This window comes from Phodopus roborovskii, unplaced genomic scaffold (genome assembly GCF_943737965.1).
Source record: "Phodopus roborovskii unplaced genomic scaffold, PHOROB, whole genome shotgun sequence".
NCBI classification, from domain to species: domain Eukaryota; kingdom Metazoa; phylum Chordata; class Mammalia; order Rodentia; family Cricetidae; genus Phodopus; species Phodopus roborovskii.
In genome coordinates this window covers 13,240,522-13,266,789 of record NW_026126459.1, presented here as the reverse complement: position 1 = coordinate 13,266,789, position 26,268 = coordinate 13,240,522, and the positions used below count along the sequence as shown (strand labels likewise).

At 51.8% G+C, this 26,268-nt stretch overlaps 1 protein-coding gene across 6 annotated transcripts; it reads left to right on the top strand.

Moving 5' to 3' along the window:
• Window positions 1–26,073, top strand: Sbf1 (SET binding factor 1). Of its 6 annotated transcripts, none has more exons than XM_051189634.1 (42): window positions 1–232; window positions 7,159–7,244; window positions 7,550–7,687; window positions 7,865–8,023; window positions 8,107–8,217; window positions 8,529–8,552; window positions 8,788–8,893; window positions 9,016–9,148; window positions 9,246–9,354; window positions 9,431–9,544; window positions 9,667–9,744; window positions 10,115–10,228; window positions 10,304–10,432; window positions 10,517–10,615; window positions 10,693–10,897; window positions 10,980–11,092; window positions 11,820–11,969; window positions 12,296–12,364; window positions 12,455–12,616; window positions 12,695–12,963; window positions 13,058–13,230; window positions 13,311–13,384; window positions 13,461–13,656; window positions 13,843–13,970; window positions 14,381–14,559; window positions 14,668–14,804; window positions 14,960–15,167; window positions 15,500–15,696; window positions 15,780–15,917; window positions 18,545–18,622; window positions 18,990–19,171; window positions 19,257–19,436; window positions 20,116–20,217; window positions 20,292–20,477; window positions 20,575–20,701; window positions 20,777–20,907; window positions 20,977–21,207; window positions 24,388–24,495; window positions 24,603–24,814; window positions 25,249–25,336; window positions 25,417–25,548; window positions 25,629–26,073. In XM_051189634.1, the coding sequence occupies exons 1-42, from the start codon at window positions 178–180 to the stop codon at window positions 25,725–25,727; spliced, it is 5,709 nt and encodes a 1,902-aa protein (XP_051045591.1). In that variant the 5' UTR covers window positions 1–177; the 3' UTR covers window positions 25,728–26,073. The 6 variants fall into 6 exon arrangements, with proteins under 6 accessions (XP_051045591.1, XP_051045590.1, XP_051045593.1 ...); XM_051189633.1 differs by having other exon boundaries at window positions 9,667–9,750; XM_051189636.1 differs by lacking the exon at window positions 8,529–8,552.
• Window positions 26,074–26,268: the final 195 nt, after the last annotated feature.

The following is a 26,268-nucleotide window of genomic DNA, read 5'->3' as shown; positions in this document are numbered from 1 at the left end:
GCCCGGAGCGCCCGGGCGGGCCGGCTGGCTGGGAAGATGGCGGCGGAAGCCCTTGCCAGCAACGCTGTAGAGGAGCGGGCCGGGGGTGTCCCAAGTGTGCAGCTTAAGGCCAGCGCCAGGCCATGAGCGCGCCGCCATCGAATCCTCGAGCCGTGGAGCCCGCCTGCGCCCCTTGCCATGGCGCGGCTCGCGGACTACTTCGTGCTGGTGGCGTTCGGGCCGCACCCGCGCGGTGAGTGCCGAGGTTGAGCGCCGAGGGACGAGCTGGGGGCTCTGGGACTGAGACTGGGATTGAGGACTCGAGGCTGAAAAGACCCGGCCGGAGACAGGGTTAGGACTTGGGGCCGAGCTCTCAGGGCCTGCGAAAAGAGGCCTCGGAGGTTATTAGCCACCGTGGCGTCCGGGGTAGCCCGCGAGGATCCTGGACTGTTCGGCCTGTGTAAGGGCGGTCCTCCCACACCTGGGCACCTGTGTCGGTCTCCCTAGTTGGGCAGGGGTGTGTGGCCCGCGTGTGGGAGGTGGGAGGGCTCTGCTGCAGCTCAGTCTCCCCGGTTCCAAGTTGGGTGGGATGGGCGCACCCCGCCTTGGCCGGCTGCCGGTGGCTGTGTTTGGGAAATTCAGAGAGGGGGGCGGAACGTTGGTTTTCCAGCTTCTCTGACCCAATGCTAGTTCTGAAACCCTCAGTCACTCTTGATGGGGTGCAGTGGAAGGGGAGGGGCTCAGAGATCGCCCAAATGGATAGGTTGGTAGTGAGCTAGACTTCAGAAGCAAGTGTCAGACTTGGAGAAGAGCATTCCTGGTGCTCGCCCTGCCATCCAAGCCTGCAAGCCAGGCCCTCAGTGGGGGATCAGTATGGTGATTGGTGCTCATGTCTAGGAGGCCCTGACCTGGGGTTAGCATCTGTGTCTGAGAGCCCTTCAGCCCAGGGGGTAGGAGAAAACAGAGCCTGACAGTGACATCAGCAACAGCCATGGAGACAACAGTGTTGGGGTGTTGGCTAGAGTCCTTAGTGTGCCAGGCCCAGCACAACCCTTTGTGTGTATGATCTCATTCCTCCCAATAGCCCACTGAGGTTGCCCCCATCTTTAGAGTAGAATCGGGCACAGAGAAGTTGAGTGCAGTTCTGGGATGAAGGCTGAGGACTTGCACTCTGGCTGTCAGATTCCACCTGCAGAGGGGCAGTATTTTAGGGACATCTGTGTGGACAGACTAGGCAGCCCTTAATTCCTAGAGGTAATGCCTCCCACTGTGTTCCAGTTATCTTCCACACAGTTATCCTGCCGCTTCACAGTCCACCTGTCACGTCACCATTTAGGACATATACTTTACTCTTTGCCTTTCTTCTTGCTAAGTCTTTACTAGGACTGCTCCTTTGTTTAGTATCTGAATTCTAGACCCTATACCTACTGGGAAACCTCTTCACCATCATCATCTTTGTCTCCAGACTCTTTTCAGTACCCTCTCACTCAATCATGAGCATCTGTCTTTCTCTCCAGAGAGGAAGTTCTCAAAAGCAGAGACACACTGTCTTTATCCCCCTGTCCTCTGTGAGCAGGAGGTTTGCCACTAGTGTTGTACTGGCTCACAGAGAGAGAGCCTATGCTCCAAGGCACATGTGAAGGTCAGTGAGGCGCCACCTGGAACTGGAGTGCTGCTGGAGAGTCAGGAAACACAGCTGTCTGAGGGCTGCCTTACTTGGAGGGGGCCAGGGCTGGGGGCTGGGCCAGGGCTGGGGGAACAAAATGGACTTGACTGGTGGTGAGAGCAGTATGAAAAATGTTCCTCGAGGGAGGGACTGCTGGCAGAGACCAGGTTTGTGGGGAGGGGGGGTGAAAGTTGAGGGTGACATGACGTGTAGGTGGTCTCCATGAAAAGCTTGCTGTGACACATGTGGGCTTACTGATAGAGTCACACAACAGATAGGTACCTCTCACCTCTGAGCAGGACAGGATGGAAGGCTGTGGCCAAAGGTGGCTACTTTTCCTGAATGGTTTGAAGGGGTCATTCTCAAATTACCCATCACTGTGGAAACAGAAGGCTATGGAGCCCTCTAAGCATTGCCTTGTAGGGTCAGATTTGATTAGTGGCTGGCTAACTACTCAGCCTCAAGGCATTTCTTTGAGGAACCAGTCCAGAATTGGGTCCCTGTGTGTGGGCTGAAAACAAAGGGTATCCGTACCAAGAGCTAAAGACTCAAAATTGAGCACACTGGCAATTAGTTCTTTGTGGAATATTGCTTTAATTATGTAAAGATGTGTTGTATTTGTTTATGTAGCAGATATTTGTTAAAGATGTGATACATTTGTTTGTGCTGTATGTGTTTAAGTATGTAAAGATGTGTTACATTTGTTTCACCTTGCCTGCCTAAGGCACCTGATTGGTCTAATGAAAAGCTGAACGGCCAATAGCTAGGCAGTAAAGGGATACATGGGGATGGTGGGTAGAGAGAATAGGTAGGAGGAGGAATGGTGGAGAGGGAAAAGGAGAAAGAAGAAGAAAGAGGGAGGGAGGGAGCAAGAGAGGAAGAGAAAAATGCCCAGGGCCAGGCAGCCAGACATGGAGTAGGACATACAGAATGAAAGGTAAAAAGCACCGAGGCAAAATGTAGACAAACAGGTTAATTTAAGTTATAAGAGCTGGCTGGACAATCATAAGATAAGGCTGAGCATTCATAACTAATAAGTCTTCATGACATGATTTGGTCAAAGGAAAGCCTGCTATATTAGTTGTCCTTCTTTTGTCACTCTATAACTCTTTGACCTTGTGCCAGTCATTGGACTCTCTCTGCCTTAGTTTCCTCATCTTGAGATGTGATGAATCCTACTAATATCAGGTGCTATGGGACTGTCAGAGGCACTGCCTTGTGAAGCTATGACATAGGTCAGGCCCAAGAAAACAGTTTACATCTATCTAGACTCTGGGTAGCAGATGTGTGGGCATTGCTAGGTAGATGCCTTTGAAGAAGATGAAGAGCCTGCTGTACTGGCTGCCCTAGGACACTGGGGCAGGGACACATGGTCCTTTAGGTTGAGGAGTATGAGTGAGAGGGGACTTTATTTTTGTTATGAAGCAGAACTTTTTCTCTGAAGCTACTAGGTGGAGGACCTGGGTGCTTTGTGTCTTTTAAAGCTAAGTTGGATCCAGAGTCCTACCTTAGGTAGCATTCTGGTTGCTAATGGTTACAATTGGTGACCTCTCAGGGAAAGTAGGCAAGGTTACAGACAGTAATTGGCTGGGCTGTGTATGACCCTTTTACTTTAGACTATATAAAGTTTAGAGGATGTCAGCTTGCACAGCATAGGCCCCTCACCAGGTGAATCAGGGAACACCCTGTGTGTGCCTTGTCTTGTTACCTTCCTTAGCATGAGGACCAGACAGCTCCCGAAAGTGGTCAGTTGTGTGAAGCTTGGCCAGTGCTCAGTTAGCAGACACTTTTCCTGGCCGAAACCTGGCAGGTACCCTCCTACTACTGCTGGGGAGAAGAGCTAGATCTCCATCACCCAAGAAAACTACTTCTGTTCCATGACCTGGCCTCCTTCAGTACTGATGATAATGAGGTGGCCACATTCTTGGGTCCCATCTATTGTCCCCACCCATGGCCCTGCCCTCCCTCTAGATCAGGTTGGGGCTGTTTGGGATGACTGCAGTTCCCTCCCAGCCCCCCACCCTGGGAGCTTAAGGATCCAAGGTCTTGGATTCAAGCTTCTGTGGTCTGTTTATGGATTGGGGACAGGTTAGAGAGGAAAAACTGAAAAAATTGTAGGCTCCCTCCACACATGTCCTCTGCTGTAGCGTGCCTGGGACATTATCTTATCCCCATGCTGAGGTCTGATAGGTAAAAAAGCAGGAAGGTGGTATTCTTCTGTTCCTTCTCCCTTTTCCTATAGCCAGGTTCCTTAGAGGCAGTAGCTGCTCGGTGCTGTCCAGCATGTATGGTGAGGTGTCTGGTGGGTCAGTCAGAGGAAGCTTGCCATTCTTTGCTTTCCCACAGTGCACACTGTCCACCACTGGCCATTCAGGCATCGGAGCCTGGCACTGGTGATGGGGTGCTGCCAACAGATGACAGAATACATGGTCTGTGTTCTGCCACCCCGCCTGCCACTCAGGCCCCCAGCCTGCATGGCCCTGGTTGCTGGAGGAAGCTCTTGCTGAGGTGCTTTGAATACAGGGCTCCCAGTGTGTTTTCCTTGTGTGGGTTCAAGAGTGGGTCAGGGACTTCCCATCTATGCTTGAGTGGACCTTGGTGTCTACCCTCCACAGGCTCCCCAGAGAGTACTGCTATGCAGTATATGGCTGTGCTATATGGTCCTAGCACTGTTGGGATAGGGAAGGAGAGTGTTCATTCTCTTCTCTACCCAAAGTGGGCAGTACTTTGGTGGGTCAGGTTTAGCCATTGCAGGTTACTCTTGTTGCCAAAAGGGTTTAGTGCATGACAGACATAGAGGAGCATAGCAAAACCCCTCACCTAAATGCAAACCAGCAGTCTGGGGTCTCAGAGAAGCTGGAAGAGAGAGTTACAAGGTTTCTTCATGGTCTTTGGGAGGGCCTGCTATGCCTCTGGGCTCCGGAAGTTGCTCTGCACTTCTGACTGAGGAACCTGTTTGTTTGTGAGGTTTGAGTTGTTCTGGGTGTGGGGAGGAAGGTCATATAGCTGACTACATGCATTCAACAAGCCCTAATTAGGCTGTAGTCTGTGCCATGCACGGGAACTTATTGTCTGGTCAGACTACTTACTGATAGGTATACGAGTTGCCTGGAGAGGAGTGTTACATTTGTTGGAGGGAAGACAAGAGGGTCCTGCTATAGGCCCCAAATTTAGGTAGAGAGCATGCTTCTTGGAAGAGGGGGAGGAAGAGAAGGCACCAGACTGAAACCTGAAGGTCAAATCCTGGCCAATTGAAAGTACAGAGAAGGTGCTCAAGAGAGATGCCTACTGGACTGTCTACCTGCCTAACTTTGAAAGGCAGCTGGAGTCTCAGGAAAGGTGCTCTTTAGAGTGTGGAGCCTTCAGAACACTTGACTAGTGGGAAGTGGGAATTAACATTTTACAGGATGAGGGATGCTGGCAATAGATGAAGACCATCCTCTCTGTACCCATTCCCCTGGGAACAGAAGCTGCTGAAAACAACCCTCAGAAGGCTACTAGCCCTTCTGGCCTTGGGGGAAGGCTGCAGAGCAGAAGCTGCTCTCCCTGTCTGCACAGCCCCCTTCCTCCCTCCGCCTGTTGCCTCGTGGCAAGAACTGTGTGAGCCCTGGGTGCCAGCCAGGGCTGGGCCCAGATGGTGGTTTAGGGCTGAGCACAAGGAGGCTCTTGCCTGAGTGGGTGGGGGGGAGGAGCCACGACTGGGGGAGCTGTGTGTGTGTGTGTGCACGCGCGCGTGTGCATGCATGCACTACCCAGGCCTGTTGAGGGTAGGACCTGAGAGACCCCCTGGGGGCTTTTGTCTTGGTGGGACAGGTGCATGGTAGTGTGTAGGTAGGCATGACACCATCAGACACCTGTCCCTTGTCGCCTGTCGCCTGCAAGGGTGTTGGTGGTGGGAGGAGGGGAGCAGGAAGCTGAGGTTTTGTGAGTCATAATAGGCCCTTGCACCCCACCACCTTTAGCTTAGCAGCAACCTTCGGAGTATTTACATCTTTGATATTTTCTCCATGGTTCTAGAGAGATGGGTGGTCTCATGGTTGCAGCTGAGCTCTTTTGCTTTTAGGGGACCTGGGAATTGTGTACTGTTGTTTTGGGGATTCAGCACAACTGTGTCCAAATGGACTAGGCTGGATGGACGTGAGGTCATATCCTAGCAGGCCCATTGCACACTGAAGTTTTCTGGGACTTAGGCTGAGGTGGGGAGGATCCATGAAAAGATTTTCTTTTTTCGTCTTTTGACTTTTTAGCTTTTTTGTGTAGCTTTGGCTGTCCTGAAACTAGCTATATAGACCAGGTTGGCCTCAAACTCAGAGATATACCTGCCTCTGCCTCCTGAACACTGGGATTAAAGGTGTGTGCCACTACCACCTGACACAAAAAAGACTTTTATGTTGAGCATCCTCCCCTCACTATCCGCTTCTACTGGTGGGAGCATCAGCATTGAATGTGGTCCATGTAAAGGGTGGGAAAGCACTATTTCCTAAGGGTCTTGAAGTTGTATATGTGAGAGCAAAGTGAGGAGGCCTATCTTTCCATGTCACAGTGGTTCTCAACCTGTAGGTTACAACCCTTTGGGGATCACATATCAGATATCCTGAATCTCAGGTATTTACATTATGATTCATAACAGTAGCAAAATAACAGTTATGAAATAACAATGAAATAATTTTTTGGTTAGGGGTCACCATAACATGAGGAACTGAATTGGTGTTGCAGCATTAGGAAGCCATACCATGTTCCTTCTTCCATGAGTATATGAGGCAAATGAAGTTGTCACATGTCATCATTGTTACCTCCTGATTTGATGGTGTAGGGTAAGCCCCAGGCAGGGACTTTCACTCTACCTACATAGACTGTACTTAGAATAACTCCCCTTGCTTGTATAGACAGAGGGGGCCTGGGAGCTCCAGCGTTCAAAGAGGCAGGTACCTGCTAAACTCTTGACTTCTGAGACTTGTGCTCTGGGAAGAACTGTCTCTGAGGTACTGTGGATAGGTAGCAATTTGGAGCCATGGTTGGTGTTTTCACCCCCAGCATGAGAGAAGCTGAGGTTTGAATTCCATACAGATAACAACCATGAGCTTGGGTGCCAGGGCAGACAGGTGATGGATCACCAGGGTACCCAAGGGTATATCCAGGCATGCCCACTGTGCATGGTGCTCACTGTCTAGCAGGGGTTGAGGGCTAGTTAGTAGTCAGGGAACATGTTGAGTTAGCTAGAAATGCTCTGCTCCTCCCTGAGAGGATCCCATACAATGAAAGGTTAGGCTGGGTTGGTAGGTGGGAAGGAGGATTTGGGGCCTTCTCCATCTTCCTTATGGTGGCCTTGAGGCCTGTAGTTACCCAGTAGCCTATCTGCATAGAAGAATGTTTAGAGAATGGTAGATCTGGGAGCCTTGGTTGGTCTGGTGCCACATGAGAAGGAGTTGTTTCATCCTGGGAGTCTTAACAGTGTGAGGGAGGGGGTGGGTGGGAAGTGGAAGGGTGCTCTGACCACCTGCTCTTGTTCTCAGGGAGTGGGGAAGGCCAGGGCCAGATCCTGCAGCGCTTCCCGGAGAAGGACTGGGAGGACAACCCTTTCCCCCAGGGCATTGAGTTGGTGAGTGTGCAGGCATAGCATGTCAGGTCCATTGTTGGGGGTAGCTGGCCTGTCAGGCAGGGTGTCTTGCTCATGTCACTGTATCCCTTGTAGGCTTCACCCTAGATGGTGAGGCCCAAGCCCTCCTTCAAGAGGGCTAAGGCTAGGAGGTTGAGGTGTTCCCTGGGTTATAAAAAGGTGCTTTGTATGCCCTGCAAATCCAGGCCCTGGCAGTGCAGATGCTTGAGGACAGGTGGTGGGGGAAAGGGGGCCTAATTCTTACTTTGGTGTGGGTGCAGGCAATAACTGCTGATCCCTCCCTGCAGTTTTGCCAGCCCAGTGGGTGGCAACTATGTCCCGAGAGGAATCCGCCAACTTTTTTCGTGGCTGTCCTTACTGACATCAACTCTGAGAGGCACTACTGCGCCTGCTTGACCTTCTGGGAGCCAGTGGAGTCCACACAGGTCAGCTTAAGCTCTGGTGTGCAACATGTGAAGCTGAGCCTTGAGCCATGGCCAGCTTGCTCTACCTCTGGGGGTATGTTCCTGTTGGGGAAGGCTGGGTCTGACTCACCTCTGTCTTCCACTTGGGCTCATGGGATGACTCTGATGAGAGCCAGGAGAATGGGTTTATGTCTGCAGGAAGTGGTGTGCACTGAAGATGGCACAGAGAAGGAGGAAGAAGCAGACGAAGGAGGCCAGGCACGGCTGTCATCCACAACACCAGCCCAGCCTGGCCAGCTTTTCGCTCCAAAGACTCTGGTGCTGGTGTCTCGACTAGACCATGCAGAAGTGTTCAGGGTGAGGAGGGCCACCAATGCAGCAAGACAATGTGTGGGGTATCTCTGTCAGCTGTACCACTGTCCCCTATCTGGTTGTTGCAGAATAGCCTTGGTCTCATCTATGCTATCCATGTGGAGGGCCTGAATGTGTGCCTCGAGAATGTGATTGGAAACCTGCTCACATGTACCGTCCCTTTGGCTGGGGGATCTCAGGTGGGTCTTGGAGACAGCTGGATGGCCACAAGCCCTCTTGATATTGTCACAGGAGGTGGGTTGGGATGGGATACCTGTTGGGCACTCATAGTCTGGCTGTCCGAGCACACATAGCCTAAAGCCTTAGATATTCCCTTCTGCCTTTGTTGTCTGTTCTTAGCCCTGCCTATTTACCTTCGGGCCTGCTTTTTCAGCCTCTATCCTCTTGATCATTGCGCGTGTGCCTGTCTCTGGATGCTGTTGTCCATGTATCTTTCTGTTTTGTACTCCCTGTGTCTAATGGTGTCTCTCTGTCTGTCTGTCCTGTGCAGCTGGACTCTGTTGAGGAAGGAGCGGTATGGATTCTTTGTTTCTTCTGCCCACTCAGGCCCTGCCCCACTCAGATCAGAGGCAGACCCCTTACCTTGAGTTTTCTCTGCAGCACTGCTCAGCCAACAGAGGCAGGCTGTGACCTTTCCCTCCAGGCATAACCAGTCCCATCTCAAGATTGGCCAGCTTACCTGGGGCCAAGTGCTCAGATCTGATACAAGTCTGACCACACTCTAAGCTCTGGTCACTTTCTTCCTACAGAGAACCATCTCTTTGGGGGCTGGTGACCGGCAGGTCATTCAGACTCCACTGGTAGACTCACTGCCTGTCAGCCGCTGTAGTGTGGCCCTACTCTTCCGCCAGCTAGGTGAGACTGCCTCTTATACCCCACCCCCAATTTCCTGTTCTGGGACTGGTCAGAGGTATGGCTGCTCCCTGTGTACGGGAGTAGGAACAGGAGCCCTCATCACGCCTGTCTTCTTTCTTCAGGCATCACCAATGTGCTGTCTTTGTTCTGTGCTGCCCTTACGGAGCACAAAGTCCTCTTCTTGTCCAGGAGCTACCAACGGCTTGCAGATGCTTGCAGGGGCCTCTTGGCACTGCTGTTCCCTCTCAGATACAGGTGCTTTTCTGCCTAGCCCTTCTTCCTGGCTGCCCCTGGTCCTGCTATCTACCCCTGTATCCTGTGGGGCTTACAGAGTCTTCTGGGCCTCTTACAGCTTCACCTATGTGCCCATCCTGCCGGCGCAGCTGCTAGAGGTCCTTAGCACCCCCACACCTTTCATCATCGGGGTCAATGCAGCCTTCCAGGCAGAGACTCAGGAGCTGGTAAGGGCTGTGCTTTATGATTGCATCACTGCCTAGGCTTGCTGGTCTCTCATCACTTGCTCCCTTTGGTGCACAGCTGGACGTGATTGTTGCTGATCTTGATGGAGGGACGGTGACTGTCCCTGAGTGTGTGCACATTCCACCCCTGCCAGAGCCACTACAAAGCCAGACCCACAATGTTCTCAGCATGGTGAGGGCTGGGGCCAGGGTGGGGCTGGAGCCTTGGGCTTGTGGGAGCTATCACCTGATAGCCAGGGAACCCAGAGCCTAAGGTCACCATGCAGTTGTCCCTGCTCCTCTCTGCTTCCACAGGTACTGGATCCAGAGCTGGAATTGGCTGACCTTGCCTTCCCACCCCCTACAACATCTGCTTCCTCTCTGAAGATGCAGGTGGGGGTCAGTGCTTCTTTGGTGTAGGGATTCCAGTGCCTCTAGTGGCCAGGCTGATGATGCTCAGACACTCAGCCTTCCTCCAAGCTGACCTCGGGCTTCTGGAGCCTAGGCAGGAAGGAGCTATACATATAGTTAGGTGTGGTGATTGTTCTTGAGTTGGTACAGTGGACCAATCAAGGGGCTGTGAACAGGAGCTATTTGTTCAGCACTTACAGGACTTGCTTGGCTAAGAAGCCCTGTAGGGAGAGGCAAAAGGGGGTGGCAGAGGGCCTGGGAAACCCTATGCCTGACTGTGAATGCGAATGAGAGAAGTACCCAGGGAGCTTAAATGGACCTGACACTCACCTGCAATGACTTGTTCTCTCAGGACAAGGAGCTTCGTGCTGTTTTTTTGCGGCTCTTTGCTCAGCTCCTGCAGGGTTACCGCTGGTGCCTGCACATTGTGCGCATCCACCCAGAACCTGTCATTCGCTTCCATAAGGTAGGCTGTGGGGTTGGGACTCATGGAGCTGGCTCCATAAGTCCATGAGGAGCTAACTTCTTGGTGTTCTCCCAGGCAGCGTTCTTAGGCCAGCGTGGGCTGGTGGAGGATGACTTCCTGATGAAGGTGTTGGAGGGCATGGCCTTTGCAGGCTTTGTATCAGAGAGAGGGGTCCCTTACCGTTCCACAGACCTGTTTGATGAGGTACCTCCCTGCCACTGTCTGTCCACCTGTCCCTCCCCCCAATCCATGCAACTGACCCTCATCATCTTCTTCCTTCCCCTTTAGCTGGTGGCTAATGAGGTAGCACGGATGCGTGCAGATGAAAACCATCCCCATCGTGTCCTGCGTCACGTCCAGGAACTAGCAGAGCAACTTTATAAGAATGTATGGTGGGTGACATGGAGGGGATGCTACTACTTTGGTCCTGGCCCACTAGCCAATGTCTGCTTATGTTCCCTCAGGAAAACCCATACCCAGCTGTGGCAATGCACAAAGTGCAGAGGCCAGGTGAGGCCAGTCACCTGCGGCAGACCCATCGGCCATTCCCCCGGCTAGATGAGGGCACAGTTCAGTGGATTGTGGACCAGGCTGCGGCCAAGATGCAGGGTGCACCCCCAGCTGTCAAAGCTGAGAAGAGGACCACTGTGCCTTCAGGGCCTCCCATGAGTATGAAACTTGAAGGGGAAGACAAGCTGGTTTAGGATGGGTACAAGGCAGGAGTTAAAGTGAGCATGCCCCGTCTCTTTAGCAGCCATACTAGAGCGATCCAGTGGGCCTCACATCAACAGTGCGCGTCGCCTGGAGGTAGTGCGGAATTGCATCTCCTATGTGTTTGAAGGGAAAATGCTTGAAGCAAAGAAGGTGAGGTTTGTCAGGTGGAACCTCTAATTTGGGCTTGGGGCAGCAGTTCTTAGGAGACGCAATTCTTTCTTCTAGTGTGGTAAATGCTGAGCCTGTGCAGTGTCTGGGTGGATAGGCGGATACTCCTTCATCTGATTGGACAGCAGTATAGTGGACACACCACATACAGTGTAGACCTGTATATGCCGTGGGTTTTTGGAGTGGTTGTTTGTTTAGGGGAGGAGTTTTTCAGACAGGATCTTTGTAGCCCAGGCTGGCCTGGAACTCACTATATAAGCCATGTTGGTTTTGCTCTTACTCTGTCTCTGCCTCCTCAGTGCTGGGATTGACATAAGCCACCATGCCTAGCTTGCTTGCTTTAATAAATCTTGCATGCTCTTTTGCCCTTTGTTGTGTCATGAACACCTCTGAGGTTTTAATAACAGTTGTGTGGTGTTCCTATGAGGCCTCCCTTGAGAGCACATGTCCACACTTGCTTGGAAGCCAGCACCATGCAAACCTTGTGTCTCTGTCCTTATGAACTGTCACTTGTGGAGTTGCTGGGTCTGCTGAAGGACTTAGCCTGTACCGGTCAGTGAAAACCAGAGCCTGAGCACACCTGACTTACACTGACTTTTGATCTTTTCTGTGCTTGGAGCCTGGACTTGGCTGCTTCCACTTTAACGCTGGGTAAGGATTTCTCCTGTGCTGCCTTCTGTCCTACATGTCCCCTTGTCTCTGCCTCCAGTTGCTTCCAGCTGTACTCAGGGCCCTGAAGGGGCGAGCTGCCCGCCGCTGCCTCGCCCATGAGCTTCACCTGCACGTACAGCAGAACCGTGCAGTTCTAGACCATCAGCAGTTTGACTTTGTTGTCCGTATGATGAATTGCTGCCTGCAGGTGAGGCTGGTCTTCATCTTACTGGTGATATTGCATGGGTGGGTAGACATAGGTTCTCTAGTGTCCCTGTGACTCTGAAAATTGTGAGAGACCTGTGATCATGATGTGAAAGTGAACAGTGGATACAGGGGTCTCTCCCATGTGGTGAAGTAGGGGAGGTCCACAGTCTGTGGACAATGGGGATCTGAAGGGAGTCCTTGTTGGAATTGACTTTGAACCCTGAGGTAACAGTTCAGGTGACAGTGGTGGAGATCCTGCCATAGAGGTGGGATTGGGTATGGATGCTCTCTAGGAGGGGCTCCTATTACTCATGGCTCTGTTCACAGGACTGTACTTCCCTGGATGAGCATGGCATTGCAGCTGCACTGCTGCCTCTGGTCACAGCCTTCTGCCGGGTAAGTATTAGCAATGTGGTGGGATGAAGGTTTCTCTCTAGTCTAAGCCTACCTATGTGCATATGACCTTTTCCATCTTCACTTCTGTAGAAGCTGAGCCCAGGGGTGACACAGTTTGCATACAGCTGTGTGCAGGAGCATGTAGTATGGAGCACACCACAGTTCTGGGAGGCCATGTTCTATGGGGATGTGCAGACCCATATCCGGGCCCTCTACCTGGAGCCTGCTGATGATCGTGTGAGCCCCTCTCAGGTGTGCAGGACTTCTTGCACCTGGAATGGGCTGGGGGGGCAGGGTCCTTGGTCCCAGCTTACTATTGTTCCGTGACAGGAGGTTGGGGAAGCACAGTCTCAGGATGATGAACGATCTGCCCTGGATGTGGCTTCAGAGCAGCGGCGCCTATGGCCAACCCTAAGCCGTGAAAAGCAGCAGGAGCTGGTACAGAAGGAGGAAAGCACTGTGTTCAGCCAGGCCATCCACTATGCCAACCGCATGAGCTACCTTCTGCTGCCTCTGGACAGCAGCAAGAGCCGGCTGCTGCGGGAGCGGGCAGGGTTGGGAGACTTGGAGAGTGCCAGCAACAGCCTGGTCACCAACAGGTGGGGTGGGGCCAGTGGTGAGTCCTGGGCCAGGGATATGGCTAATGGTGGGGGTGTGGTGGTGCTGGTGCCCACACACCCCCTCCTGGCCCAGCATGGCGGGCAGTGTGGCTGAGAGCTATGACACAGAGAGTGGCTTTGAAGATGCAGAGACGTGTGATGTGGCTGGGGCTGTGGTCCGCTTCATCAACCGCTTTGTGGACAAGGTCTGCACGGAGAGTGGGGTCACCAGTGACCACCTCAAGGGACTGCATGTCATGGTGCCAGGTATGGTGGTATTGGACATGGGAGTACTCCTCAGATGGGTGGCTGTAGGGGCCTATGGTATGAGACTCGGTCTCCCCTAGACATTGTCCAGATGCACATTGAGACCCTGGAGGCTGTACACCGTGAGAGCAAGAGATTGCCCCCCATACAGAAGGTAAGTAGTGGCTGACAAGCTGTGGGTACCTGAGGCCTGGGCGGTGTTGTGAGTTTCTCCTCTGTTTCCTGAATAGCCCAAGCTGCTGAGACCACGCCTGTTGCCTGGTGAGCAGTGTGTCTTAGACGGCCTTCGAGTGTACCTGCTGCCAGATGGGCGTGAGGAAGGTGTGGGAGGCAGTGGAGGTGGCCCTGCACTGCTCCCAGCTGAGGGTGCCGTCTTCCTTACCACATACCGCGTCATCTTCACGGGGATGCCTACTGACCCCCTGGGTAAGCCTTTGGACCTTTTTCTGTGCCTCCCCAGCTCTTGGAGTAGATAAGACTTTGTTTTCCCTTCCCATTTCTGCAAGAATCAAAGCCCTATGGGAGACAGGCCCATGGTGCTCCTTCCCTACCCACCCTGAGATATGTACCCTTTGCTACTCCTTCTCCTCCTGACTGCTTGACTTGTTTAAGTGGGGGAACAGGTGGTAGTCCGCTCCTTCCCTGTGGCGGCATTGACCAAGGAGAAGCGCATTAGTGTCCAGACGCCTGTGGAGCAGCTTCTGCAGGACGGTCTACAGCTCCGCTCCTGCACATTCCAGGTGAGAAGATGGCTGTCCCCTGGAGCTCCATAAGCAAGTGGGTTCCTGCCCATGGTAGGCTGGTGACATGCAGCTGGTGCGTTGACTTTGAGCTTGGTATCACCTGACCTTTTGAAACAGTAGCTTCTGTGTATTTGTCTTTATTCTTGTGTCCAGGTTTTGAGTATACTCTTTAAGCTGAGAGCACATTAAGTAGCCACTGAAATTTACAGTTTATATATACACATTGGACCTGAGTTATGTGGACATGATGCCTTTCCTTTAAAAAAAAAAAAAAAAAAAAAAAGGCACAGTTTGTCTGCTTCTGTGGTGTGTATGCCATAAGAAGGAAACCTGTGAACTGAATGCTGTCTGATTGGGAGTTGCCTGGTGGTCACTTAGAGTCCTGAGGATTTATTTGTCTGATCCAGCTGTTGAAAATGGCCTTTGATGAGGAGGTAGGATCTGACAGCGCTGAGCTCTTTCGCAAGCAGCTGCACAAACTTCGGTACCCACCAGATATCAGGGGCACCTTTGCTTTCACACTCGGCTCTGCCCACACACCTGGCCGGCCGCCACGGGTTGCCAAGGACAAGGGTCCTTCACTCAGGTATGGGGTTGGGTCCCAGAGCCAGGGTGGCCAGGTGCTTGCTGTGCACCTAGCACAGTTTTCCTGGACAACCTGCCTTCCCATCTCTGTTGGACTTTTATACGATAGAACCCTGTCCCGGAACCTGGTGAAGAATGCTAAGAAAACCATTGGGCGGCAGTATGTTACTCGGAAGAAATATAACCCCCCTAGCTGGGAGCATCGGGGCCAGCCACCCCCTGAGGACCAGGAGGACGAGATCTCAGGTGGGAGCAGGGTCAGGGAAATGTGTGTGTTCTCTATCAGAGATGACCCCAGGGAGGTTGGGCTGGGTTGGGTGGTCTTTAGAGGTGATCCCGTGGAGACTGGGCCTGGGTTGGTGTTTTCTGGATGATGACCCCCAACTATACTATTGCCACAGTGTCAGAGGAGTTGGAGCCCAGCACACTGACCCCGTCCTCAGCCCTGAAGCCCTCTGACCGCATGACCATGAGTAGCCTGGTGGAACGGGCATGTTGCCGTGACTACCAGCGCCTTGGACTAGGTACCCTTAGCAGCAGCCTGAGTCGGGCCAAGTCTGAGCCCTTTCGCATCTCTCCTGTTAATCGAATGTATGCCATATGTCGCAGGTGAGTGCTGGCCGGGACACTCCAGGAAGATTTTCCAGGGCTAACTAAGGTGGTAGGCAGTGCTTGGATACCTTCCTTGCTTGCTGTGGGTCCAGCCATGGATCCTGGAGAAACAAGGAGGATGGGCAGGAGGTGGATAGAGGGTTGGGCTGCAGTCATGGTGCAGGCACCCAGATGAGCATAAAGTGCCTCTGGCCTTCAGGTTCAGAGAGCCATGGATTTATTTCATTGTGTTCACCCTGTTGGCTTTTCTTACCTACTTTGTGTAAGGCTCTGTGGGTAGGCAAGGGGCTAAGCCAGAGCCCCCCTCATGATACCTCCAAATCCTGCAGCTATCCAGGATTGCTGATTGTTCCCCAGAGCATCCAGGACAATGCCCTGCAGCGTGTGTCCCGCTGCTACCGCCAAAACCGCTTTCCTGTGGTCTGCTGGCGCAGTGGGCGCTCCAAGGCTGTGTTGCTACGTTCTGGGGGCCTGCACGGCAAGGGTGTTGTTGGTCTCTTCAAGGCCCAGAATACTCCTTCTCCAGGTACTCCTCTTTTATTCTGCCTATGTCTGCCTACCCTGTGTATCTATAATTTCCACCTCCTTCAACTCTAGCTTCTTTCTCAGGCCAAGCCCAGGCAGATTCCAGCAGCTTGGAACAAGAGAAGTACCTGCAGGCTGTGGTCAGCTCCATGCCCCGTTATGCTGACTCATCAGGGCGAAACACACTTAGTAGCTTCTCTTCCGCCCACATGGGTGGTCACGGTGAGAGGGTGCTTTGGGTGAATAGTGGCCATAGAGTTAAAAGGACTTTGAGGCTGTGGCAGATTCATGGTGGGCCATGGGGGGCAGAAAGGTCTCGATTGTGGGTGTTGGGTATGGGACAAAGAGAGGGACCCCTCACCGTGTTCTGGGACAGGGCAGGAGTACCTTCCAGACCAGGTGAGTGCCTGAGGCCCTCTCTCCTCTGACCATAAGCCTGTCCATTTCCTCTCCATCAAACCAGGACATCTACCTGAGGCCTCTGGGTCCAACAGGTGTTCCATTGCTACCTTGCTGTGTACAGCCTACAGCCCTTGGAATATCCTTACGACATGTTCTCATCCTTCCTCTATCCTGTCCCCGTCCACCTGTCACTCTGCCCATTATTCCTGGCCTTAATGTTCTTCTGTTCTGACTCTTTTGGTCTTGTCTGCACTGCTCTTTCTGTCCTTGTCATCCCCTCCCCTGTATATACCTCCACAGCACCCTAAACACACTAAAAGAGGTGCCAGGCCAACCTCCCTCCCATGCTGACCTCTGTGAACCTCTGTGAGGCACACACAGTCCCTACCTGAGAACTGTTGTCAGTGTCTTCAGTCATTATGAGTTGGGTCTGTTGTCTGAAGGACGCCTAGAGACCAGGTGTGTGCCTCTGGCTGTTAGTTGAGCTCCTTCTTTTGCTGCCAATATTTGCTGCCCAGCACTAGCTTTGGGCTGGACTATATTTACATAGTTAGTCTAGGTGGCAGCGCTCTCGATGTTTATCTATAAGGACAGATAACCTGCGTTCAGTGATGGTTGGCAAGTGAATTGTGGGTTGTGGCTACTGCTTTTGTCTGGCTCATTCTCACGGCCTGGACAGTAGATAGTTGTGTCTTTAGCAGTTGATTCTTTGACTTACAACTCTAGCCACTAATTTGCTTACCAAGCCTGGTGTGTGTCAAGCTGGGTCCTTGTGCTTGGGAATCTGTCTCAGCACTAGGTGTGGCAGCTGCTAGGCTCTTGAACTTAGCAAGCTAATGTGACAGAATTACTTGGGAGTAAGTTGCCCCAGTCCACCTTGTGTTCTCAGAAGGTGGTAGCTCTATGCCAGGCCTTAACCTCCAGTTCTTCCCTGCCCCCTCTTGAAGTTGTGGGACTACACTTTCTATTCTGGGATCAGCTCTTGGGAGCATAGTGGTCCTGGTGGCTTTTAGGCTGGTAACACCTCCCGTGAACAGAGCCATCTTGTAGCCCAGTGTCCTTAAGTCTGACTGTCTTGTCTATCTGGTTCCTATAAGCTGACTACCCAGGTCTATTGTCCTTTTGTTGTTGTTTTGAGACAGCATTTCTCTTTGTAGCCCTGGCTATCCTAGAACTCACTCTTAGACCATGCTGACCTTGAACTCACAGAGACCCACCTGCCACACCAGGCCAGGTCATTTTTTCTTGCCTGCAGCTGTCTGCCCTTCCCCCTCTCTGTAGCCATTCTACCCCAGGCTTCTTCACTCCCTGTGAACTGTAGTTCTCATCTGTACTCACCAGTGTTTTGCAGTGATCTTCATCTCTTGTTAACTTGCTGGCCACTGGTGCTGAGGACAGGGCAGCAAGTCTGCTCTCATGATCACCAGGAGATACCAGTCTGATGGAGAGACCAGACTGACCCATGTTGCAGTTCCCTGAGAATACCTAATCCCTGTGATTAAATATGTTTTGTATTCTGCTTTTTGCCAGAAATTCTGAGTGACCCTTCAGGCAGCATCCTCCATCAGAAAGTGTCAGCCTCAGCCTGCACCCTATCCCTAGTTACCTCTGGGCATCTCTAGCCTTCTCCAATGCTATTGTTGCTACCTCTGATGTGAATTCAAGTTGTAGGGCCATCCACCTTGACTGTCCAGTGATGATCAGGAGTCTGGCTGATCAGCCCTACTTGGATTTCCAGCTTGCAGCCCTCCTGTTTGCACTGCAAGCTGGGAAACTGCCATCTGTAATGTGGAGTTGTCAGAGAAGTCAGGAGGTGGAAAACTGGCCTTGAGCTTGGCCATAGTGATTCTTGCATTGGATGGAGTATTGTTGTCTTTCCCACATCTTTTTCTGTATCCTGCATGAGGCCTCTACATGGTCAGGTAAACCTGAGGTGGGACTGAGGCTCCTCTCAGACACTGCCATATTGTCCCTGTCTGAACTGTGCTTGGTGCAGTCCTGGGACTCAGATCTTTTCATGTTCTGGGTTAAATTATCCTCCTATCTCTCTGGCCCTTCTTTCTTCCTGTTCTAGTTGCCTCTAGGTCTCCTGCAGGCTGAGGCTCTTGTGTTTTGTTCTGGGCAAGGCTTCTACATGGTTGGTTGTATGTTGAACACTTCGAGGAATTGTCTATCACAGACAGTTCCTGGCTTAAAGGAAGAGGGTCTAGGAAAAATCTGAAGACAGGGTTGCTTGGAGCTGTTTGAAGAAGAGCCTCCTATTGCAAAGCCTGACCCCTCCCAGCATCCCAGACCCTCGATGCTTAGCTACCCTGGAGGGGAGGACCTTTGCCTGGACCAGACAAGGGCCCATCCTGCTGCTAACCCCTGGGAGTGGGGCTTGGTGGGAGCCTCTGGCAACTCGGGCCTGGAACCAAACCTGAGCCTTCTCTCTGCTGTGCCCTCAGTGCCCAGTCCCCGAGCCAGGGTCACCACGCTGTCCAACCCTATGGCGGCCTCGGCCTCCAGATGGACTGCGTCCCGAGGTACCGTACTGGGGCTTTTCCCTTATCTGGCACTGATGGCCCCCTAGTATGAGTATGTCTTGGGCACTAATACCTCCCTCCACACCCAGCACTAACGCCCCCTTTGTGACAGATTAGCACAACTGACTCCTCCTAGCCCTAGTTACTTACCTGCCCAGCACCTGATCCCACTACAGACACTAACATAGGCCACCCCCCATGTGTCTCAGTATCTGTATGTTCCAGCCCTGCTCTTCCCTCTCATGATCTGCCGACCACTCTGCCCTGCCTGGAAACTCAGTCCCCTCCCTGGAGGCCAGGCCCAGCCAGCCCCAGGTAAGTGTTACCCTGACCTCAAGCTGGTGCTTACTTGGTATCTCCTTTGTAGGTAAATGGAGCAGTGTCCGAGCCAGTGGTCGCAGCAGTGGGCTTGGTGCTGATGTGGGCTCTAGGCTAGCTGGCAGAGATCTCCTCAGCACCCCCCACACCAACGGAGCTCCACCTGATTCTGGCTTTCTGCGGCCACAGCGTGCAGCCCTCTACATCATTGGTGACAAAGCTCAGCTCAAGGTAACTGGGGTAGGGGTACAGGACCAGGCAGGGAGCACACACAGGGCTAGGTATGGCTCACAGCTTTTCATTGGCCTTCTCCTAGGGTGTGCGCCCAGATCCCTTGCAACAGTGGGAGCTGGTGCCTATTGAAGTGTTTGAGGCAAGGCAGGTGAAAGCCAGCTTCAAAAAATTGCTGAAGGCCTGTGTACCTGGTTGCTCTGCCACTGAGCCCAGCGCAGCCTCCTTTCTGCGCTCACTGGAAGACTCGGAATGGCTGATTCAGGTCTGCACTGCCTCTGCTCTCTGCCCATCTGGGTGCTAGGTCTACATCTAGGTCGGAGTTTGCTTGTTTGATACGTTGGGTACCAGGAGAAGGAGGAGGTAATGGGCACTTCCTGTGTAGTATCATAGTGTCCTGTGTAGTATCATAGTGTCTGGGAGGCAGCTATGGTCTGGGCCTGTGGGAAGTTGGTCAGGCCAACAGTGGAAGGGATGTTGGAGCCAGTCTGCCACTGTGGAATTTGGCTTGTGAGAGAGGGCTCTCTGCTGCTTTGTACTTTTTGGAAACTGGAAGTGGATGATGCCCTGTGACAACTAGAGCGCTTACGGATAGGACGGCTGAGCATCTGGAGAGCAAGGACTTAACTCTTTTTTAGAGACAAGGTCTCAAAAATGTAGCGCTGGTTGACCTAAAATTTGTGGCAGTCCTCCTAGGTGCTGGGATTACAGATATCTTCTACCACACCCAGCAAGGACAAAGACTTATGGATCTGCCTTCCCCTTCATGGGGTTTCTGGGAGGGGTAGGTAGGCGGGGGAGACAGTGCAAGCATGACCAGACCAGAGCAGAGCAGATCACGTCTACCCAGTTCTGTAGGTACTACTGGCCTTACAAGGATTCTGTGGCTGCATTAGCCTCCGGAGCCTGATTGGCTGTAGTGTCCTGATTGCCTATTCCTGCAGATACACAAGCTGCTGCAGATATCGGTGCTGGTAGTGGAACTGCTAGACTCAGGCTCCTCTGTCCTGGTGAGCCTGGAGGATGGCTGGGACATCACCACTCAGGTATGTGGCAGATGCAGGGGAGGGGCTGGGGGAAGGTCCTCAGATGTCCTGCTGACATCTGGTGGTGCTGGCAGGTGGTATCCTTGGTGCAGCTGCTCTCAGACCCGTTCTATCGCACTCTGGAGGGCTTCCGCCTGCTAGTGGAAAAGGAGTGGCTGTCCTTTGGCCATCGTTTCAGCCACCGTGGGGCCCACACACTAGCTGGGCAGAGCAGTGGCTTCACACCTGTCTTCCTTCAGTTCCTAGACTGTGTGCACCAGGTGGGTAGATAGGCTCGAGGTAGGTGGATAGGTTTCCATGTAGGTAGGCTTGAGCTGTGCTTCCCTAACCTGGCCTCTGACCCACTGTTTCATATAGGTCCATTTGCAGTTCCCCATGGAGTTTGAGTTCAGTCAGTTCTACCTCAAGTTCCTCGGTTACCACCATGCATCCCGCCGTTTTCGGACCTTCTTGCTGGACTCTGACTATGAGCGTATTGAGCTGGGTATGTAGGGAAGAAGGAAATCTGGGGTAACTATCTGGGTTAGAGGGCCCTAAGCTCAGTGCTGCTCTTGTGTAGGGCTGCTGTATGAGGAGAAGGGTGAACGCAGGGGCCAGCTGGCATGCAAGTCTGTGTGGGAGTATGTGGATCGGCTGAGCAAGAGGACCCCCATGTTCTACAACTACACATATGCACCCGAGGACACAGAGGTGAATGGGGCCTGGCTAGGGCAGCAGCTCCTGCATGGCCCAGCTTCTGAACATAACGCTTGCTCCCAGGTTCTACGACCCTACAGCAATGTGTCCAATCTGAAAGTGTGGGATTTCTACACTGAGGAGACGCTGGCTGAGGGTCCCCCGTATGACTGGGAGCTGGCCCAGGGGCCTCCTGAGCCTCCAGAAGAAGAACGGCCTGATGGAGGTGCTCCCCAGAGCAGGCGCCGTGTGGTATGGCCGTGTTATGACAGCCGCCCTCGAGTCCAGCCTGATGCCATCTCACGCCTGCTGGAGGTGTGTGCTGCCCCAGAGTAGGCTCTGTCTGGACTTTTTTATGTCCCTTGGGAACTAGGGTGGCTTTGACTCTCCTCTCATATGAAATCTCATATGATTTCTTACTTGGGGTAGTTGTGGTTCCAAGGTCTCTGTCCCATGCTAAAAGATGTTTGCAAGAAAGCCTTTGTCAAACACTCTGAAGACCCAGGACCTGGTGTTTGCTCTTGGCATATGTGTGTCCCTTGACCTGGTTTGGTTATACTAGTCAGCTTTGGTCACTGTGAGGAAGTACTGGAGATAGGGTAGTTTACAAGGTAAAGAAATTTATTTAGCTTGCAGTTTTGAAGGCTCAAGGACATGTACTTAGTTCTGGTAAGTCTCTGGGCTGGGTTGCACCATGCCATGGCAGAGTCTCCCAAGTTTTGTATGACCCAAGGACCTTCTACCAGGCCCCACCTCTTAAGATTGTATCACTTTCTATTCTGTTACCCAGGAACTAATCTATTTTCCCATGACCATGTGCAGACCACATCTATACTGTAGATATACCTTGCTTAACGAAGCTTAGGCAGCACCCTGGTGTCAGTGCGGAAAGTTTTTCCTGGGAACCATTCTGCCTCTGCTTAGTTGTCTGCCTAGTTTTGGCCCCAGAACTTAGGAGAGTCACTGTTGCCTCCCATTTGCCATCTTTTCTGGACATATCTGCTCGGGAATCAGAGTCAAACAAGGGCAGAGACCTTTTGAAGGAAAAGTGGGCCAGATGAACTGTGGAAGTTGTTGGTGTGTGGTGGCTGGGACAGGGTACAGGGTGGCAGGTCCTGTCTGCGGCATGGCCTCCCTTGTTGGTTCATCAGGGGCTGAGCAGTGATAAGGGGGTAGGCCTCAGGTCCTAAGCAAGGGAGGGTTTGCATTCCTCTGTCCTTCAAGATTATGTGAGCATTTCAGAGGACCTTAGAGGAACCTGACCAAAAGGGCTTATTACTGAGGGAGATGGACAGACACCAGAAGAGCCGTTTGTCTCTGTCGTCAGCTCAGTGTGCTGTTGCTGGAGCCACATAGCTTTCCCATGGCATAAATGCAGATAGAATTTTATTTTTGTTTTGATAACTTTGCTTTAAAGAAGTTTTAAAAATTAGAGAAAAACTTTCTATTCTTGTCAGTCCCTGTATCTTTTTTCTTTTCCTTTCCGGTATTGAAAATTGAGCTCAGGACCTTATATATGCTAGGCAAGTGCTCTACCACTGAGGTATGATTTTTTTTTTTTTTCTTTTTTGAGACAAGGTCTCTCTAAGTTGTTCTAGCTGGCTACAATTGGAGATCCTCCTGCATCAGCCTGCCCAGTAGTTGGGAGAACAGGCATACTCCAGTCTGGCCTTTAATAACCACTTTTTTTTTTTCTGTGTATATCTAGACAATACCAGTTTCTTTCAGTCTGAAAACTTTTACTATATTGTGTAATACAGATGTGCTGGTCATACATTCCCTCAAACTTTTGTTTTGTCTGAAAATGTCCTCCCACCCCTCCCTCCCTTTTGGTGGTGTTGTAGATGAGTGAATTAGTTTCAGTACCTTGTATGTACATGGCAAGTGCTCTGCCACTGAGTCATTCCCTTTGTCTGCCTGTCTGTCTGCCTGTTTATATATCCTGTCCGTCTGTACCTGTCTACCTACCAATCTCCCTCCCTCCCTCCCTCCCAAATGTTTTACTGTTTGGTTTGTTGATTTGAGGCAGGGTCTCACTCTAGCCCAAGTGACCTGGAACTCACACTTATTCCAGGCTACCTTTAAACTCAGTAACCCTTCTGTTTCAGCCCCTGAGGTATGGGATTAAAGGCAAATGTCATCATGCCTAGCTATTTTTATTCTTTGAGACAGGTCTCGTTGTAGGTAAAGAGGGCCTTGAACTCCTTCCTGATTCTTTTTGCTTCAGCCTCCATGGTTTTAGGATTACATTTGTAAACTACCACTTCAACTCTCTCTTTCTTTCTTTCTTTCTTTCTTTTTTTTTTTTTTTTTTTTTTTTTTTTCCGAGACAGGGTTTCTCTGTGTAGCTTTGGAGACTGTCCTGGAACTAGCTCTCGTAGACCAGGCTGGCCTTGAACTCACAGAGATCCATCCGCCTTTGCCTCCCGAGTGCTGGGGACTAAAGGTATGTGCCACCATCACCCGGCAACTCTCATTTATTTTTAAGAGAGGGCATTGCTGTTTCCCTAGGCTGGCCTTGAACTCCTGGGCTCAAGTGATCCTTCTATTTTTATTTTAGTCTCTCAGGTAGTAGACTACATGACAAACACAGAGCCTGGTTTTGCCTCCATGCCTCCCTCTCCTTTCTTTCTTCTCAGTTGTTTAGTAGTGCTGGATATTAAGTCCAGGACTTCGTGCATGGGAAGCAAGTGCTCTACCAACTGCACTGTGTTACACTCAGCCCCTACCTTATTGCTTTTAAAGGGTATTTTCTCAGATGTGAAGCCCCTACTCCATCCCCTTACCCCCATTGAGAGAATACTAATTAAACCCACATACTACATTTCAATTTTAAGATATCATTACATTTTTTTCTGGCTTATATTATACTAAAATCAATGCTCACTCATATCCTTATGAACTATATAATGTCATTTCTATTTTTAGTTTTTGAGATAGGGTCTTACTATAGAGCTCTGGTTGGCCTGTAACTCACAGAGATTTGCATGTATCTGCCTCCTGAGTGCTGGGATTAAAGGCATGTACCATCCCTGGTCTGAATATATTTTTAAAAATTTAAAATTACATTTACTATTTAGTGTGTCTGTGTGTGGGGGCGGGGTGTGGAAGGTCAGAGATCAACTTTCTGGAGTCAGTTCTCATGTCCCATCTCGAGGGTCCTAAGGTTGTACTTCATCTGGCAGGCTTGGTGGCAAATGCCTTCACAGGGTAAGCCATTATGCCCACCTAGTGTGGAGTTTTTTGCTGTTATTCACTTAGTTTTTAAATTAAAAAAAAAATCTTTGTGTGTTTGAATGTTTGGCCTGCATGTATGTTTATGTACCATATATGCCTGGTACCTACGAAGGTTAGAAGAGGGCATCCGGTGTCCTTAGAACTACAGATCGTTGTGACCACTGAAAGGATACTGGGTATCAAACTCAGCTCCGTGTTCTAAATTCTGAGCCATCTTTCCAGCCCTTGGATGCTCTTTTGTTCACCCATTCTCCCCAGGAGCTGCAGCGATTGGAGACAGAGCTAGGCCGACCTTCAGAACGCTGGAAAGATACCTGGGACCGGGTAAAGGCTGCGCAGCGCCTTGAGGGCCGGCAGGATGGACGTGTGAGTGGGGTGGGGAATGGTAGGCTGGGCCGAGGAACACCTAGTATGTGTGTTGCCAAGAGATGGAGGCTGACCAGACTTGATAAAACTCATTCTGCTTCCTCCAGGGTACCCCTAGCTCACTACTGGTGTCAACTGTACCCCACCACCGCCGCTCGTTAGGTGTGTATCTACAGGAAGGGCCTGTGGGCTCTACTCTGAGCCTCAGCCTGGACAGTGACCAGAGCAGCGGCTCAACCACATCCAGCTCTCGTCAGGCTGCCCGACGGAGCACCAGCACCCTGTACAGCCAATTCCAGACAGCTGAGAGTGAGAACAGGTATGAGAGGCACCTCCTACGGCTTCATAGCTACTTCTGGACTGGGTACTGGGACTCACACATGACTCTTTTGTGGGGCTAGGTTCTTTGGAGAACTTTAGTATTTTCTTTGAGCAGGACTTGTAGAAACTATGACAATTGCCTAAGCAAAGGTCAGCATCAAAAGAGGTTTGAGTTGTAGAACTGGTGACTATAGCAGGACTGATTGGAGCCAATAGAAGAGACTGGGACCAGGCAGGACCCATCCTACCCTGAGCCTGGAGGGGCCATTTTTCTCTGGTTGCCCCCACAGATTTGACTAAGTGTTCCTCCTCCTTTTGGGGTTATACCCTTAAAGTTCTGGAGTTCTATAGAGGAACTGACCAGTCACGTAATTTCTAGAGGTAGTCCCCCATCTGATGGTTAACTTGGCCCTGATTCTGATACAAATGCAGGTCCTATGAGGGCACCCTGTACAAGAAAGGCGCCTTCATGAAGCCCTGGAAGGCCCGTTGGTTTGTCCTAGACAAGACCAAGCACCAGGTGAGTGATGAGTGGCAGGGACAAGGGAAACATGGAAGATAGGCCTATCCTAACTCTGTGCCTCTTACTCCTCACCCCAGCTGCGTTATTATGACCACCGAGTGGACACAGAATGCAAGGGTATCATTGACCTGGCAGAGGTGGAAGCTGTGGCACCTGGCACACCCACCATAGGTGCCCCTAAGACTGTTGATGAGAAGGCCTTCTTTGATGTGAGCCTCTGCCAAGGGGTGGGGAACACCTGGGGCTTGGAGTTGTGGGGTCCGTGGAGTCAGTAACCTGCTCTTCCCAGGTGAAGACAACACGTCGCGTTTACAACTTCTGTGCCCAGGATGTACCCTCGGCCCAGCAGTGGGTGGACCGGATCCAGAGCTGCCTGTCGGATGCCTGACCCCTCCCGGCCCTGCCCGGGCTGCTCTGCTTCCAGTCGTTACAGACCACTAGGGGTGGGCAGGGCCGCCCCGGCCATGTTTACAGCCCCGGCCCTCGACAGTATTTGAGGCCCTGAGCCCCCCAGCACTTGTGTGTACAGCCCCCGCCCCGCCCCGCCCCACCTGGCCAGCTCTAACTTATTGTGGTGTCATGGCTGAGCCGTTTAGGGACACGGCCATGGTACAGCCCTGCATTGGGTTTGTAAATAGTCCACCCCACCCGGCCCATCAGTGTGCTGGCCCTGGCCGGCTGGCTGTGCTGTTGTTTCTAGAACCAGAGTCTATATAAAGAGATAACTAACGACACACTCCTTTCTGTACCTGAATCAGCCAGTGTGTCATGGGTCTGCTCCTCTGTCCCAATCTTGGAGTCTTCTGAGTGGGTAGAAGGTTGCTGTCTTTCTTGTATGTCTCTTCTGGAGTCTGAGTCCATCTTTATCCAAAAGCCTGTGGTCATGAGCAGCTTTGCTGTAGGAAGGAGACTTCATGACACCCTTGCCA

What these genes read in the sequence shown, in the direction of transcription:
- Sbf1 (XM_051189633.1), top strand. Translation starts at nt 178, where the DNA reads ATGGCGCGGCTCGCGGACTACTTCGTGCTGGTGGCGTTCGGGCCGCAC. An exon ending in CCATCTCACGCCTGCTGGAG is followed by an intron (nt 21,208 to 24,387) that starts GTGTGTGCTGCC and finishes CATTCTCCCCAG; the next exon opens with GAGCTGCAGCGATTGGAGAC. An exon ending in TAGACAAGACCAAGCACCAG is followed by an intron (nt 25,337 to 25,416) that starts GTGAGTGATGAG and finishes TCCTCACCCCAG; the next exon opens with CTGCGTTATTATGACCACCG.